The sequence below is a fragment of the Schistocerca nitens genome, chromosome 2 (assembly GCF_023898315.1).
Source record: "Schistocerca nitens isolate TAMUIC-IGC-003100 chromosome 2, iqSchNite1.1, whole genome shotgun sequence".
In the NCBI taxonomy this organism is placed as follows: Eukaryota; Metazoa; Arthropoda; class Insecta; order Orthoptera; family Acrididae; genus Schistocerca; species Schistocerca nitens.
In genome coordinates, this window is record NC_064615.1 from 727,944,011 (window position 1) to 727,961,436 (window position 17,426).

The 17,426-nt window shown below is 38.4% G+C and overlaps 1 protein-coding gene across 9 annotated transcripts in view; it reads left to right on the top strand.

Moving 5' to 3' along the window:
* LOC126236927 (zinc finger CCCH domain-containing protein 13-like) overlaps positions 1 to 17,426 on the top strand; it is a 264,568-nt gene that overhangs the window by 199,969 nt on the left and 47,173 nt on the right. For 8 of the 9 annotated variants that reach the window (XM_049946596.1, XM_049946597.1, XM_049946598.1 and 5 more), the window contains exons 13-15: positions 6,871 to 6,944; positions 7,025 to 7,227; positions 17,154 to 17,255. In XM_049946596.1, the coding sequence (XP_049802553.1) occupies positions 6,871 to 6,944; positions 7,025 to 7,227; positions 17,154 to 17,255 (379 nt within the window). The remainder of the gene's footprint in view (positions 1 to 6,870; positions 6,945 to 7,024; positions 7,228 to 17,153; positions 17,256 to 17,426) is intronic. The other variant, XM_049946605.1, reaches the window with a different exon arrangement.

Below are 17,426 nucleotides of genomic sequence, written 5' to 3' on the forward strand. Positions count from 1 at the left end.
GAGTGCGGGTAAGCTACTACAAACAGCATAGTGAACGTATTGTAGTGGCCAAGATAGACACGAAGCCCACGCCTACTACAGTAGTACAAGTTTATATGCCAACTAGCTCTGCAGATGATGAAGAAATTGAAGAAATGTATGATGAGATAAAAGAAATTATTCAGGTAGTGAAGGGAGATGAAAATTTAATAGTCATGGGTGACTGGAATTCGAGAGTAGGAAAAGGGAGAGAAGGAAACATAGTAGGTGAATATGGATTGGGGCTAAGAAATGCAAGAGGAAGCCGCCTAGTAGAATTTTGCACAGAGCATAACTTAATCATAGCTAACACTTGGTTCAAGAATCATGAAAGAAGGTTGTATACATGGAAGAACCCTGGAGATACTAGAAGGTTTCAGATAGATTATATAATGGTAAGACAGAGATTTAGGAACCAGGTTTTAAATTGTAAGACATTTCCAGGGGCAGATGTGGACTCTGGCCACAATCTTTTGGTTATGAACTGTAGATTAAAACTGAAGAAATTGCAAAAAGGTGGGAGAGGTTGCACAGAGTTTCAGGGAGAGCATAAGGGAGCAATTGACAGGAATGGGGGAAAGAAATACAGTAGAAGAAGAATGGGTAGCTTTGAGAGATGAAGTAGTGAAGGCAGCAGAGGATCAAGTAGGTAAAGAGACGAGGGCTAGTAGAAATCCTTGGGTAACAGAAGAAATATTGAATTTAATTGATGAAAGGAGAAAATATAAAAATGCAGTAAGTGAAGCAGGCAAAAAGGAATACAAACGTCTCAAAAATGATGAGATCGACAGGAAGTGCAAAATGGCTAAGCAGGCATGACTAGAGGACAAATGAAAGGATGTAGAGGCTTATCTCACTAGGGGTAAGATAGATACTGCCTACAGGAAAATTAAAGAGACCTTTGGAGAAAAGAGAGCCACTTGTATGAATATCAAGAGCTCAGATGGAAACCCAGTTCTAACCAAAGAAGGGAAAGCAGAAAGGTGGAAGGAGTATATAGAGGGTCTATACAAGGGCGATGTACTTGAGGACAATATTATGGAAATGGAAGAGGATGTATATGAAGATGAAATGGGAGATACGATACTGCGTGAAGCGTTTGACAGAGCACTGAAAGACCTGAGTCGAAACAAGGCCCCGGGAGTAGACAAAATTCCATTAGAACTACTGACGGCCTTGGGAGAGCCAGTCCTGACAAAACTCTACCACCTGGTGAGTAAGATGTATGAGACAGGCGAAATACCCTCAGACTTCAAGAAGAATATAATAATTCCAATCCCAAAGAAAGCAGGTGTTTACAGATGTGAAAATTACCGAACTATCAGTTTAATAAGTCACAACTGCAAAATATTAACGCGAATTATTTACAGACGAATGGAAAAACTGGTAGAAGCCAACCTCGGCGAAGATAAGTTTGGATTCCGCAGAGATGTTGGAACACGTGAGGCAATACTGACCCTACGACTTATCTTAGAAAATAGATTAAGGAAAGGCAAACTTACATTTCTAGCATTTGTAGACTTAGAGAAAGCTTTTGACAATGTTGACTGGAATACTCTCTTTCAAATTCTAAAGGTGGCAGGGGTAAAATACAGGGAGCGAAAGGCTATTTACAATTTGTACAGAAACCAGATGGCAGTTATAAGAGTCGAGGGGCACGAAAGGGAAGCAGTGGTTGGGAAGGGAGTGAGACAGGGTTGTAGCCTCTCCCCAATGTGTTATTCAATCTGTATATTGAGCAAGCAGTAAAGGAAACAAAAGAAACATTTGGAGTAGGTATTAAAATGCAGGGAGAAGAAATAAAAACTTTGAGGTTTGCCAATGACATTGTAATTCTGTCAGAGACAGCAAAGGACTTGGAAGAGCAGTTGAACAGAATGGATAGTATCTTGAAAGGAGGATATAAGATGAACATCAACAAAAGCAAAACAAGGATAATGGAATGTAGTCGAATTAAGTCGGGTGATGCTAAGGGAATTAGATTAGGAAATGAGACACTTAAAGTAGTAAAGGAGTTTTGCTATTAGGGGAGTAAAATAGCTGATGATGGTAGAAGTAGAGAGGATATAAAATGTAGACTGGCAATGGCAAGGAAAGCGTTTCTGAAGAAGAGAAATTTGTTAACATCGAGTATAGATTTAAGTGTCAGGAAGTTGTTTCTGAAAGTATTTGTATTGAGTGTAGCCATGTATGGAAGTGAAACATGGATGATAAATAGTTTAGACAAGAAGAGAATAGAAGCTTTCGAAATGTGGTGCTACAGAAGAATGCTGAAGATTAGATGGGTAGATCACATAACTAATGAGGAGGTATTGAATAGAATTGGGGAGAAGAGGAGTTTGTGGCACAACTTGACTAGAAGAAGGGATCGGTTGGTAGGACATGTTCTGAGGCATCAAGGGATCACCAATTTAGTACTGGAGGGCAGCGTGGAGGGTAAAAATCGTGGAGGGAGACCAAGAGATGAATACACTAAGCAGATTCAGAAGGATGTAGGTTGCAGTAGGTACTGGGAGATGAAGGAGCTTGCACAGGATAGAGTAGCATGGAGAGCTGCATCAAACCAGTCTCAGGACTGAAGGCGGCAACAACAACAACAACAACAACAAGGAATATCCATATTTGTAAAAATGTAATAGTTTTTGTTGGTCAGAACTTGAATTACAGGCTACAAAAGGAACTCTGGGATTTTATATTGAAAGGTACTAGAATGAAGAAATCGTTATACGCGGAGGAAAGAACGTACTTGCAAAAAGAGCATACTACATTAGATTTGTTTTAAAAAAAGAATAACACACGAGAATTAAAGTGGCCAGTACCTTATTTAGAAGAATCTTGGATTTATACAACCACATAGTGAATAAATGTTGCAAAGTTACAGTTGGTAAAGAGTATTGTCAAACAACAGTGCCAGTCAACATTTCATTGATTTGAATGCAATATTTCGTTTTGTGTTGACTTCTTCTCTCTGGTACAGCAGTAAAACATTAGATTGTCAGGTAAAAATTTAGAGAAGAAATTAAAAATCTATGGAGACAAGGAAACCCAAATTTTTAGCATTAATTAAGAACACCAACCCTCACTTGTTTATACCACTGACAAAATTTTGCAAGAAAATGGTTCCCTTTCTACTTCCACCATACCATCTAGACTTAAACCCTGTAACACTGGTGTGGAATGTAGCAAAAAAGTAAGACCCATAGTGGAAATAGGTCAAGCGCCTCTCTCTCTCTCTCTCTCTCTCTCTCTCTCTCTCTCTCTCTCTCTCTCTCTCTCTGTAATCCAGGAAAATAATAGCTGATGCGTTTGCTGCTAATAGTAAATGTGTGTCACCTAGCCAGGTGCAAGCCTTTTGAAGTAAAATGCTAGTTCAGCAACTTGCACATCAGTTTTGCTGCTTTTATATTCAAGCGGATTTTCAATTGGCCTCTTATGGCTGAGGGGACCCTCTTTCCATACCTTTCCACCAGAGAAAAATTGAGGTAGTCATTTGGAATCAAACCAGGAACTAATCAAAGACACTAACCACTAGACTGTGTAATCAGTTTTCTTTTGCTGCTGTGACATTTGCTTTAGTGTTGTGACATTAGAAAACTAGAAAGGCCATGTAGTGCACAAAAAAAAGTGTGTTATGACTGCTGGAAGGGAGGTTCTTTGACGGACGAGGAAACTAAAAATATATCAGAATCAGACAGCATAGATTCAAACAAAGAGTCAACATTTATCATCCATGACTGAAACAGCAGATGGTGATTAAACTGACACTGCTGTGGAGCAGAGCAATATCACTAGGGAAGGTATTTTACTTATGTTGCCAGCAAGGCATCATAAGCAGGTAATTACAAGGTAATAACATGGTTGGCCAGAGATTACTGTACACAGTGCCACAATAATAAGATATATGTCTTAATTGCTGTGAATGTCATGTGAGTTTTATGTCATTTGTATTCTTCATTCATGATGTTGCAGTTTCACAAACATTAGTGTACTTTGAGCCAGTAACTTAGACTGAACATCCAGTAAGAGATATAAATAAAATTACTTTGTGTAAACAGACTTTCAGTGCAGCCATGAGAGAATCTTCCTGTTTGGAAAAATGGATACTTTGAAAGAATTATAACTGCTTTAAACTCTTCAGTGCTATACAAAAAATTAAATATGTCTGAGTAGCTAGAATATTTCAGTGTTACTGTAGACAAGTGGAGTGGGATTCAACTATTGTTTTGATTTACATGTTTTCCGTATATCACTCCGCATTGCTGCAATGATGGTTTGTTGGAAACAGGCCTCAGCTGTTTCCTCCACACAAAGTTCTCTAGTTGTGTTAATGTTTTGTGTGTAATGAATTTAGTCTTGGCGTACACTTAGCTACATTATGGTGTGGCACTTGTTAATGGGCATCTGTTTATTTGTCAGGCATCTACTAAATGATGTCACATTGTACTGGAGATGGCATATTTTTGACTTAATTGGTTGTTTGTTAAAGTGACAATACAGCTGTGTGCAAACCATGATTTTCCGAAAATTTCTAGAAGCTGCAAATCATCGCTTTTTAAAAATAATGTGGAGCTCAGTTTTAATGAATTTTAAACACTTAACCTTCCTTTCCTTAGGCCTTCTAGTATCTGCTGACAGTAAGAATTTAAAGACCATGCCAATGTGAGAGCTTAACATTCTTACACATTGAGCACTTTAGTTAAGGTGTAACTACCATTCTAATAAACAGCTAATGCATTATGATACCAGCACAGTCACTTTCAACCATATGTGGTGTAAGAGTAAGACAAGGAACATTTACAGGTGAGATTTTAAAATGAAGTTAGAAAGTCAATTCTGGGCTCCAGCTGATACATAACAGTGGAACAAATTATGAATCACTTTTCAAGTCATACTAAACAAGTGGGCTTCAGAATACAACATGCAAATTAATAGTTCAGCAAATACTTCTTTTTCTGAACTGTAGATTGCACCTGTGGCAGGGTCTGCTAATGAAGGAAAAACACCCATCTGTGATTTGGTAATTACTTTTATTCTGCAGTTGAGTTTACTGCTTTTCATCCCAAAGATTAAACATCTTTGTGGATGAAAATTGTGTGCACCATTTGTTTATGATTTATGTAAACTTTGTTCTGTGTGTTTCCCTATTTAAACCATTTCTGTGTTGTTTTTTTGAGAGAGAGAGAGAGAGAGAGAGAGTGAGAGAGAGAGAGAGAGAGTGAGAGTGAGAGAGGGAGAGGGAGGGAGGGAGATACAGGACCAACCCCACATTTCTCAGATGTAAAAGATTCCAAGAAACTGTACTGTGGTCATCCAGCATGTCAAAATGGAAGTTGTTAATGTGAGAAGGGGGTTTACAATCCAGATCTGGATCAAACCCCTATCTCAGAAACTGTTGCATTTTGCGAAGGTTTGGAGAAATAACTGTAACCAATCCCGTTTTGTGATGGTTCAGTTTTTGTTATACCGTGACCAGTTCCAACTTGCCTAGCGACTCAGTCAGGTGGTGGTACACAGTTTTTAGTAATTGATTCTAGCAATCCAATCACTACAAAGTATGTACCACTATTTTATGGTGAGTCATTAGGCAACTTGATACCAGTCATAGTATAATAAAGATTGAACCATCACAAAAGGCAAATGTTTGCTGTTATTTCTGAAAAGCTTTATTCATTACAGTCATGTTGTTCCACATCCATTATGTGTAGAAGCTTTAACATGGGTTGTGTTATGCCATATAGGTATGTATAATAATTTGACAACAGTCTGTTGATTTTTCTCCACATGATATTGAAAGGACCAATTTACCTTAAACTACAATAATAGTTGCATACATATTACCTCAGACAATTTTATAGCAGACATATTACTGTAGCAGACAAATTAAGATTACAACATTTTCAAGTTGACAATGAATCTCACATGTGAAAGCAATTTGTGAGTAATACTCATGTCATGTAGGAGTTATGCATTTTCATAGCTCTGGCATGACCTAGTCTGACAACAGAAATTGTGGTCAGTAGTATTCTAAAACACACAAGTCAAAATGAATCGCAGCTTGTATCAGTTCAGTATCTTCTTTTGAATGAATATTTATTATTTAATGGCCAGCTCCGATGAATATTAAGCATGCTGCTAATAGTGTTTTACTGCTCAGCTGTAGAGACAATACGTTTCTCTTGTAGAAACTAAACAGTGTCTTAGTATTAATGACAATATTTGAATAAATGTCTTAAATATTCACAGATTTAATATAATTTATAATCCTAGTAATAACATAATAATAATAATAATAATAATAATGACGATGATAAATTGTTATATATTGGATAATGACTTTGATACAGAAATGTCATTCATACTCTTTATCTCTACCACATTTGAATGAAAGAGAGATGGTTGGTTGATTTTGGGGCACTGCAGACACAGTACGGTGTAACAGATTTTGTATGTGGAAACAAAACTACAGTAATTTCTGTTGTCAAATCATTTGAAAACTTTTAACGCAAGTAACAGTAGAAGATTCATGAAGTAGTATTTATTACATCTTGCATGACAGAATAATAAAAATAGATATTGTTTGATTCCAACTTGTTATTTTGCTTTTATTTACATTTAGTTCTGATCTTTGTAAAGTCCTTGTACAGAAGGCAATGACAGATGTAGATGGTAAGGTGAACTATAGTAAATATGTAGTGAAAAGATGTCTGTAATCCATTAATGCACCGACTAGAAAGCCAAATGCACTTGCTCTTGTATCCCATACAGTCACAGTGTACTAAATATTAATGCTACAATTATTATGTTAATAACTGCTGTATCTTATTAAACAACATACATATGCCTTTGTTTCAGTGTTAGGATGCCACATGATGAACTTTTGGATACAGAACGGATAGTGGAGTTGAAGGAGGACAAGCTGCTGGATGGTAAGAGGTATTTTATGTTTTTCAGGAAACAGTTTTTTTAACATTTTGAGAATATTAATCTAATTTGGTTGGTGTTATAGTGAAACTGGATGACAGTATGAAGAAGACAGTTGATGTATCTGATAGCTTGCTTCATGGAAAGCGAGCTCGAGATAATCTGGAAATGGCCTCTGATAAACCAGATGGAAAGAAGATTTGTTTGGAGGATCCTGTATGTCACGAAGTAGATCTTAGTGATATTAGTGATGATGATGCTGATGAAATTCTCAACAGAGAAGACAGTGTAAGTTTTACTTCTTCATTTTCATGTCATAACATTTCTAAACATAATCTAATAATATGCTGATAAAGAAATTTTGTCAACAGGTTTTTCGTAGGCTGCTACTAGCCCTAAGTTGTTTGTTAATGTACTTAAATTATTGTATTATTACAACATGTCTCAAGATATGGTCCCATCTCCGGGCAAAAAAAAAAAAAAAAAAAAAAAAAAAAAAAAAAAAAAAACATACAAAAATATTTCCCATGAATATACACAGATCTTAATGTAGTGGTTTTCTGTCTCGGCATGTGTTGTGGATTGCCTGCAGAGAAAGAGATATATGACTTGTTTGAGAGAATATTTACTTCATCCTCGGTGATTTTAGTCATATGGACAAAAAAACATGGTGTAACGCATGTTTCTGTGCCCAATGTTTAATCTTCTAGTATTGGAGAAGTTCTCAGAGACTATAAAGACTTCATTGGTCGATGTATGAGCTCAGATAAGCTCAGCAAGCTAAACTGTTTATATGTAACAATTTTCGGCTTGTGATGTCATCAAGTCGCTGCCACACATTGCGGAGTCACACCAGTGTGTGTTATGAATTTTGTACTGCAGAAGAATTGGCACTATTTGCTACATCTATATTATTAAATGACAGCCAGTCCCAGTTGCATGTTGTCTATCTAACAGCTTCCAACTTTTCAATATTTCATAATTATTGACAAAATGTTAAAGGGTTGACACAGGAAGAAAAGTGTTACAGTTGGAAACTGTGCATGAGTTAGAGTAAATCACCGTGTGGAATTACCCTGACTATTTCCATCCAATAGTTGCGAATGAGTGCACTTAGTGACTTGGAACAAAATCAAAACACAATTTCAAACCTTTACTAATCTATTCCTCACCCATATACTTAATGTCAAATATTTAACACATTAACTCATATGTAAAGAAATCAGAAGTTTGAAGCTATTTTACATGTGGAAGTTTGATTCTTTAAAGAAGGCCCAAATTGTGTTGTTTCAATCCTCCGCCTTATATGTTAAGCTGCTTTTATATTTTTAATTTCTTTGACCTTTCTGTACATCCTAGCATAGTAATGACTGAATCTTGATACGAGGGGTGTTTGATAAGTAATACAACACATTTTGTTTCTGAAAGCAGGTTGGTTGTATTCAGAATCTCAATACACCATATTATTCCCCACTCTTTTGGCTACAAAATCCTATTTTTTAACATAATCTCAGTTCAGTGAGACAGTCGTATCCACCTTACTGGGAGAGCCGGTATGCCCACTCTACTGGTCGATGTCAGAGCCAAAATCTTGCTGCATCAGTAACCTCATCATCCACATACTACTTCCTGCACAGTGCATCCTCCATTGTGCCAGACAGATGGAAGTTGGTAGGTGCAAGATCTAGGCTGGAGGGTGGATGAGGAAGAACAATCCAGTGAAGTTTTGTGAGCTCCTCTTGTGTACACAGACTCGTGTGAGGCCTTGCGTTGTCATGGAGAAGGAGAAGTTCATTTGCATTTTTGTGTTGACAAACATGCTGAAATCGTTTCTTCAGTTTTCTGAGGGTAGTACGATACACTTCAAAGTTGATCTTTGCCCCATGAGGGAGGAGATCAAACAGAATAACTCCTTCAGAATCCCAGAACACCATCACTATGGCTTTATAGTTTGAGGGTGCCCCATTGAACTTTTTCTTTTGAGGAGAGGTGGTGTGATGCCACTCCTTGAATTGCCGTTTTAATTACGGTGTGAAGTAATGAACCCATATTGCGTCACCTTTGATGATGTTTGACAAAAAATTGTCACAATCAGCCTTGTAATGTGCAAGCAATTCTGCCCAGATGGACCTTCATTGCTCTTTACGGTCTTCTGTTAGGTGGTGAGGAAGCCAGGTCTCCATTGACATTCTGCAAGTGTCTATTAATATGTGTGATGCTGTATTTTTCCACCAAATGGAACTGTAACAGCACTCTGCTTGGAATGCACCTCCATTACAGGCACCATGTTGAAGGCTATGTATAGCAACACCATCTATCAGAGCTTCATGAAACTTTAGTGGCTGATGCAGGAATATTCCACGATGTCCCACAGCGAATTCCACATTTTTTCCAACCAAAATTGGCCAAGAAAAATATGTGTCGCATTACTTATTGAATGCCCTTTGTAGAAGTATAGTGTCAGAGAATTGAATTTGGTGGTTACCTGGTCCGAGTGCATGATCTGCTGCTGCCAATTTACCTTCATTCCCCAGATAATAGATCGTAAGCCAGGTTTTAATTCTTTTCTTTGTAGTTCCTATGTACACTTGACCATATGTGCAAGGAATTCTGTATAACCGTGTTGTGACAGGTGGTAGTGTTATGGTTAGTTAGGAAAAAAATATTATAATTATGTGTAGGTTCACAGTTAAACTTAATTTCAGTATTATATTGGTGATTTGATAAGTGAGACTAAACAGATAGTTGTATAAAAAACAGCTTCAGTATTTATGGTTTACATCTTACAACATATACTTAGTAGGAAATGAAGGCACTCATTGAAATATGCAATGGTTTCATACCTGCAATAGTTTCACACCTTGTTATGCAGTTGTGAGAAGAAATAATCGGGAGCATTTGGGAAAGCATGATTGTGGGGGATCTGAAAATTGTTTCTGGTTGTGATAGTCATATGAGACCTTAGTTTTCACAAAAAAGGTTGTATTGAGTAGTAATACTACAGATATTTTGAATGTTGTAAACAGAGGATAACATACACAGGTTTAGAAATAATACAAATTGTAATCTTTTGTTTATCATTATTGTGTAAATGAAAACAGCAAAGAACATGTATAAAATATTTTCTTTGAAATTGTGATTTTTCGATCACAGTTGTTATGCAAGTAGTATAAACATTAATAGTTGCTCTTACTATTTCCAAGATTGACTTCATTGATTTCTCCCAGACATCTGTAACTAGTTAGACACAAAAGAAGGAAAGACCCTTGTACACATGAGTGTATAATTTGTTACTTCTTCTAGGATACATTTCTCCCCACAGTAATATACTGTATGGTGGATTATAATTTGTACCTTCTATTGTTCACAATTAAGTACCAGTACATTTATTAAATACTATACATTGTAATCTCTCAGGTTTGTTTTGCATGATAGATTAATGGTGTACATTTGGGTGTACAAGTCAGTTCCTGTTTTCATTAGAAACACAATGTTTCGACTAATGAACCAGTAATCTTCATCAGGTGCTGCAAGTTATGCTCTTATGTCTACACACTACTTGGTTGTTAAAGTCCATGCAGTGAGTACATGTAATGGCATAACTCACAGCACCTGAAAACATATTGATTGGTCTGTGAAAATGTGTTTTGAAAGGAAATAGCAACAAGTTTGTGCACTTATAATTAAACCACTAATATGTAGGTGCTTGCACAAATAGCAGTAAATAAGCGATTTTCTGTAGTAGGGGACACATCTTGGATGTCTGAGAAATATTAGGAAAAAAAAATATGACCAAAAAAAGCTGACAAATACAGTTAATTTGTTATGCAACTGCTGCATGAATTTTAAAAGTTGGATGGAGCAGAGCACAACATTGATTCCTTTAAATATGAAAAACGACATGATTTTCAACACTCATGTAACTTTATCCAAAGCGCCGTAAACTTGTATTCCCTTTTATGGTATGATGTAATTGGATAGATAAAAAAATCTACTCTCCAATCGGCGGCAGGAAAACATACGCACAAAATAGCTTAACTTATGCAAGCTTTTGGAGCCAGTAGCTCCATCTTCCGGCAGAAGAGTTGAAGGGGAAGGAAGAGGGGTGAAAGGAAAGGACTGGAGAATTTCAGGAAAAGGGGTACAGTTCAGAAAAGTCACCAAGAACCCCAGGTCAGGGGAGACATACCTAACAGGATGAGGAGAACTGCACCAGATGAGATTTGAAAACCTGAGAGCTTAAAGGTGGAAGACAGGGTACTATGCAAAACACAGATTACTTCTAAAACATCATTTACAAGTTAATATGAGTGAAAAGCTAAGTGTATTGCATGTAACAGAGGTGGGAGGGGGAAGACGAAAAATAGATAGGTCACAAAATGAAAGCTGTATAAAACTGTAAAGGAGTGAAGGAAGGAGTAGTTACTGTGAAGAAATGTTGAGGTGGAAGGAATTGAAATACATTAAAACCAGGTGGGTGGTGAGAACCAAGGACACATTGTAGCACCAGTTCCTACCTGTGGAGTTCTGAGAAACTGGTGTCTGGGGAAAGAATCTAGATGGTGCATGTGGTGAAACAGGCACTTAGGTCATGACTGTCGTATTGTAGAGCATGCTCTGCAACAGGATTTTGTATGTTGCCAGAACACGCCCTATGCATATGCCCACACCCATTCATCCTGACTGATAACTGGATGGTAATCATGCCGATGTAAAAGGCTGAACATTTTTACATAACAGCTGATATATGGTATGTGTCATTTCAAACGTAGCTCTCCCTTTGATAATATTTCCTAGATCATCTGAAATCCGTACCCATCCCACTCCCACCACACACCTTGCTTGTCACTATTGATGCCATCTCCCTCTGTACCAACAGCCCCCAGGTACATGGTCTATCTCCTGCTGAACATTGCCTCAGTCAGCACCCACCTGATTCCAAACCTGTGACTGTTCACCTTCATCAACTTTATACTCACCAACAACTACTTCATCTTTGAGTGGACCAAGCAAGATAGTGCAGTGGTTAGCATGCTGGACTCGCATTCGGAAGGACGATGGTTCAAACCCACATCCGATTCTCCATGATTTTCCTAAATTGCTTCAGGCAAATGACAGGATGTTTCCTTTAAAGGGCACGGCCAACTTCCTTCCCCATCCTTCCCTAATCGGATGGGACAGGTTACCTCACTGTGTGGCCCCCTATCCCAAATCAGCCAACCAACCAAGCTTTTGGGGCATACATACAAACAGATTAGCGGCACGGCCATGGGAACCAGGATGGTTCCTTCCTATGCCAGCTTTTTCATGGTTCACTAGGAGGAGGCTTTCCTGGGATCCATAAGCCTTCAATCCCTGATTTGGTTTAAATACATTGACTACATCTTTGCCATGTGGACTCATGGTGAGGCTGATTTGTTAAAATTCCTGTGATCTAAATACCTTCTTCCAATTACATTTCACATGGTCCTATTCTGAATCCCATTGCACTTTCCTTAATACTGATCTCATCCTTACCAAAGGCCACATTTCTGTCCACATTAAACCTACTAACAAACAACAATACTTACAGTTTGACAGGTACCATCATTTCCATATCAAACATTCCCTCCCATACAATCTTGGCATTCGAGGAAAATGTATTTGTTCGGATGCAGACTCTTTACAGCAATACGCCACCACCCTCACATCAGCCTTCACTGGACATAATTACACCACCAGCCTAGTTCAAAAACAGATTTCCCTGGGGCTATCACACTACTTGCCACTCAGTATTATCCAGGTCTTGAATGTATTTATCAGCCACTTTGAAAAGGCCATGACTTTCTAAATTCATGCCGTGAAATGAGATCCATTTTGTTTGAGATTTTTCCCACCAAACTTGGAATAGATTTTCATCGCCCTCTCCATATCTGCAATTTCCTTGTCAGACCATATGCATCATCTGCACCCATCTCCCTACCCTATGGCTCCTATCCCTGTGACTGTCCCTTCTGCAAGACTTGCCCTATAAACCCTCCTACCACCTCCTATATAAGCCCTGTAACTGGCAAAACATGTACTATCAAAGGTGAAATGACATGTCATGTACCAGCTGTTATGTAAACACTGTTCGGCCTGTTACGTTGGCATGAGTAACACCCAATTATCAGTCAGGATGAATGGGCATAATCAGAGGGTGTATACTGGCAACACACAATATGTTGTTGCAGAGTATGCTCTACTACATGACAGTCGTGATCTTTGTGCCTGTTTCACCACATGCACCATCTGGATTCTTCCCTCTGACACCGGTTTCTCAGAACTCCTTTGGTGGGAACTGGCGCTACAACATGTCCTTGGTTCTTGCAACCCACGTGGCCTTAATTTACATTAATTCCTTCTGTCTCAGCATTTCTTCACACTAACTACTCCTTTCTTCATTCTGCTGTAGTTTTCTACAGCTTTCATTTTTTGACTTACCACTTTTTTCGCCATCCCTCCTCCCATCTCTGTTACATACAATGCTCTTAGCTTTTCACTCTTATTAACTAGTGCACGATGTTTTAGTTGTAATCTCTGTCTTTCATATTACCCTATCTTCCACCTTTAAGCTCTCAGGTTTTCAAATCTCATCCGGTGCAGACCCCAATGATCAATCTTTCCTTCTCATCCTGTCCAGTAAGTGCACCTGACCCAGGGTTCTGGGTGACATCCAAACTCTACCCCTTTTCCACCACCCGAGGTCTAGGGGTAGCGTCTTTAATAATCAGTAATCAAAACATCATCAGTCCCGGGTTCAAAACCCACCACCGGTTAAATTTTGATTAATAATTAGCATTGGTGGCCGAAGACTTCTGGCATAAGAAGTCACCCTCATTCTGTCAAGGGCCTTGTCAAAGAGGGCGGAGGAGCAGACAGAGATTCAGAGCACTGTCTTGTCCTAGGGGTGGGGAAACTGCCCCTAAAGGCAGAAGAATAAGCAATGATCAATGGCATGAGATCACAGAAAAAAACGGAAACCACTGTATTAAAGACACATAACATATATCCAAAGGACATGTGTACTGAAAAAATGTCATGTTGATCTCTCCACTGGCAAAAGATTCTGGAATAGTCCCCCATTCGGATCTCTAATCGCAGTGTGGAATGTAAGAAGCTTGAACATGGTAGGGAAGCTAGAAAATATGAAAAGAGAAATACAGAGGCTCAAGCTAAATATAGTAGGGGTCAGTGAAGTGAAATGGAAAGAAGTCAAGGATTTCTGGTCTGATACCAACAGCAGCAGAAAATGGTATAACAGGAGTAGTATTTGTAATGAATAGGAAGGTAGGGCAGAGGGTGTGTTACTGTGAACAGTTCATTGATAGGGTTGTTCTCGTCAGAATCTACAGCAAACCAACACTGACAACAATAGTTCAGGTATAAGTGCCGACATCACAGGCTGAAGATAAGGAGATAGGGAAAGTATACGAGGATATTGGAAGGATAATACAGTGTGTAAAGGGAGATGAAAATCTAATAGTCATGGTGGACTGGAATGCAGTTGTAGGGGAAGGAGCAGGAGAAAAGGTTACAGGAGAATATGGGCTTTGAACTAGAAATGAGAGAGGAGAAAAACTAATTGAGTCCTGCAATAAATTTCAGCTATTAATAGCAAGTACTCTGTTCAAGAATCACAAGAGATGGAGATATACTTGGAAAATGCCGGGTGATACAGGAAGATAAGACTTACCCAGGAGCAGATATAGATTCAAATCCCAAGTAGTAGGCTGAAGTTTAAGAGTATAGTCACGAAGAATCAGCACACAAAGAAGTGGAATACAGAAGTATTAAGGAATGACAAGATATGCTTGCAGTTCTCTAAGGTTATAGATACACCTATAAGGCATAACTCAGGAGGTAATACAGTGGAAGATGAATGGATATCTCTAAAAAGGACAATCATGGAAGTTGGAAAGAAAAACATATGTGCAATGAAGGTAAATGTGAAGAAAAAATACTTCAGTTGAGCGACAAAAGAAGGAAGTACAAAAATATTCAGTCACATGCAGGAACACAGAAATACAAGTCCCTGAGGAATGAAATAAATAGGAAGTTCAGGGAAGCTAAGACAAAATGGCTGCATGAACAATATGAAGAAATCGAAAATGAAATGATTGTTGGAATGACTGAGTCACCACGTAGAAAAGTCAAAACAACCTTCGGTGAAACTGAAAGCAAGGGTGGTGGTAACATTAAGAGTGCAATGGGAATTCCATTGTTAAATGCAGAGGAGAGAGCAGATAGATGGAAAGAGTACATTGAAGGTCTCTATTTGGGGGAAGTTTTGTCTGATGTAATAGAAGAAGAAACAAGAATTGATTTAGAAGAGATGGGGGATACAGTATTAGAATCAGAATTTAAGAGAGCTTTGGAGGACTTAAGATCAAATAAGGCAGAAGGAAGAGAAAACATTCCATTGGAATTTCTAAAATGAATAGGGGAAGCAGCAGCAAAATGTATTCAAGTGGGTGGGTAGAAGTATGAATCTGGTGACATACCATCTTTCGGAAAAAGATCATCAACACAATTCCGAAGACTGCAAGAGCAGAGAATTGCAAGAATTATCGCACAATCAGCTTAACAGCTCTTGCATTTAAGTTGCTGACAAGAATAATGCACAGAAGAATGGAAAAGAAAATTGAGGATGTGTTAGAAGATAATTAGTTTGGATTTAGGAAAGGTAAATGTACCAGAGAGGCAATTCTGATGTTGCATTTGATAAAGGAAGCGAGACTAAAGAAAGATCAAGGCACATTTATAGGATTTCCCGACATGAAAAAGGCATTTGGCAATGTAAAATGGTGCAAGATGTTTGAAATTCTGAGAAAAATAGGGTTAAGCAATAGGAGAGATGGGTAATATACAATATGTACAAAAGAGGGAATAATAAGAGTGAATGAGCAAGAACGAAGTTCTCAGATTAAAAAGGCTGTCAGACAGGGATGTAGCCTTTTGCCCCTACTTTTCAATCTATACATTAAAGAAGCAAAAATGGAAATAAAAGAAAGATTCCGGAGTGAAATTAAAATGGAAGATGAAAGGATATTAATGATATGATTCACGGATAACATTACTATGCTGAGTGAAAGTGAAGAAGATTACATGATATGCTGAATGGAATGAACAGTCTAATGAGTACAGAATATGGACAGAGCATAAATCGAAGAAAGACAAAAGTAGTGAAAAGTAGCAGAAATGAAAACAGCGAGAAACTTAACATCTGGATTGTTGATCACAAAGTAGATGAAGTTAAGGGATTATGCCACCCAGGCAGCAAAATAACCAGTGACAGATGGAACAAGGAGGACATCAAAAGCAAACTAGCACTGGCAAAAGGGGCATTCCTGGCCAAGAGAAGTCTACTAGTACCAAACATAGGCCTTAATTTGAGAAAGAAATTTCTGAGAATGTACATTTGGAGCACAGCATTGTATGGTAGTGAAACATGGACTGTGGGAAAACCAGATCAGAAGAGAATCGAAGAATTTATGATGTGGTGCTATAGACGAATGTTGAAAATTAGGTGGACTGATAAGGTAAGGAATGAGGAGGCTCTGCACATAATCGGAGAGTAAAGGAATGTATGGAAAACATTGACAAGGAGAAGGGACAGGATGATAGGACATCTGTTAAGACATGAGGGAATGACTTCCATGGAACTAGAGGGAGCTGTAGAGGGCAAAAACTGTAGAGAAAGACAGAAATTGGAATACAACAAGCAAATAATTGAGGACGTGTGTTGCAAGTGCTGCTCTGAGATGAGGCTGGCATTCATGGCAGGCCACATCAAACCAGTCAGAAGACTGATGACTCAAAAACAACCGTTTCCTAAACTACTCCAGTCCTTTTCCTTCAGCCCTCTTCCTTCTCCTTCAATTCTTCTGCTGGAAGGAAGAGCGACTGGTTCTGAAAGCTTGCATAAGTTAAACATTTTTGTTTGTGTCTTCTCCTGCTGCCGCTTGGTGAGCAGATATTTTTTTATCTATCCAGTTACATTATATTGTCAATAACAGATTATTTTCTTTTATGGTCTGAAAAATTTATTCTCAAGTTAATGGGAAGCTGTTATAGAATGAGTTTTTTTACTGTAAAATGCGATACCTTTCATTTTTTAATCTCATTTACTATTTGTATGAGCTTAAATGATTAAAACATCAGTTATGTAGATGAGAGGACTGTGCCATTGGCAGGTGGAGGAGCTGGCAACAGTGGATAATGAAGGACCTGGCCTCCCACACAGTAGTGAGGAGGCTGCCGGTGATCTGTTCTCCAGAGCCCAGGATGATGATTCAGTAAGGCACCTTGCATGGTGATTGGTGGAAGACAGTAGTAGTTTGTTCTGGCATGTGTCAGTTTACCTGTATGACCTCATCATGTTTTTACAGTCGCCAGCAAATTTACAGCTGTGCCAGGATTAATCTTTTCCTCGATGATTGTCCTGTAGGATGCAACCCCACCTGCCC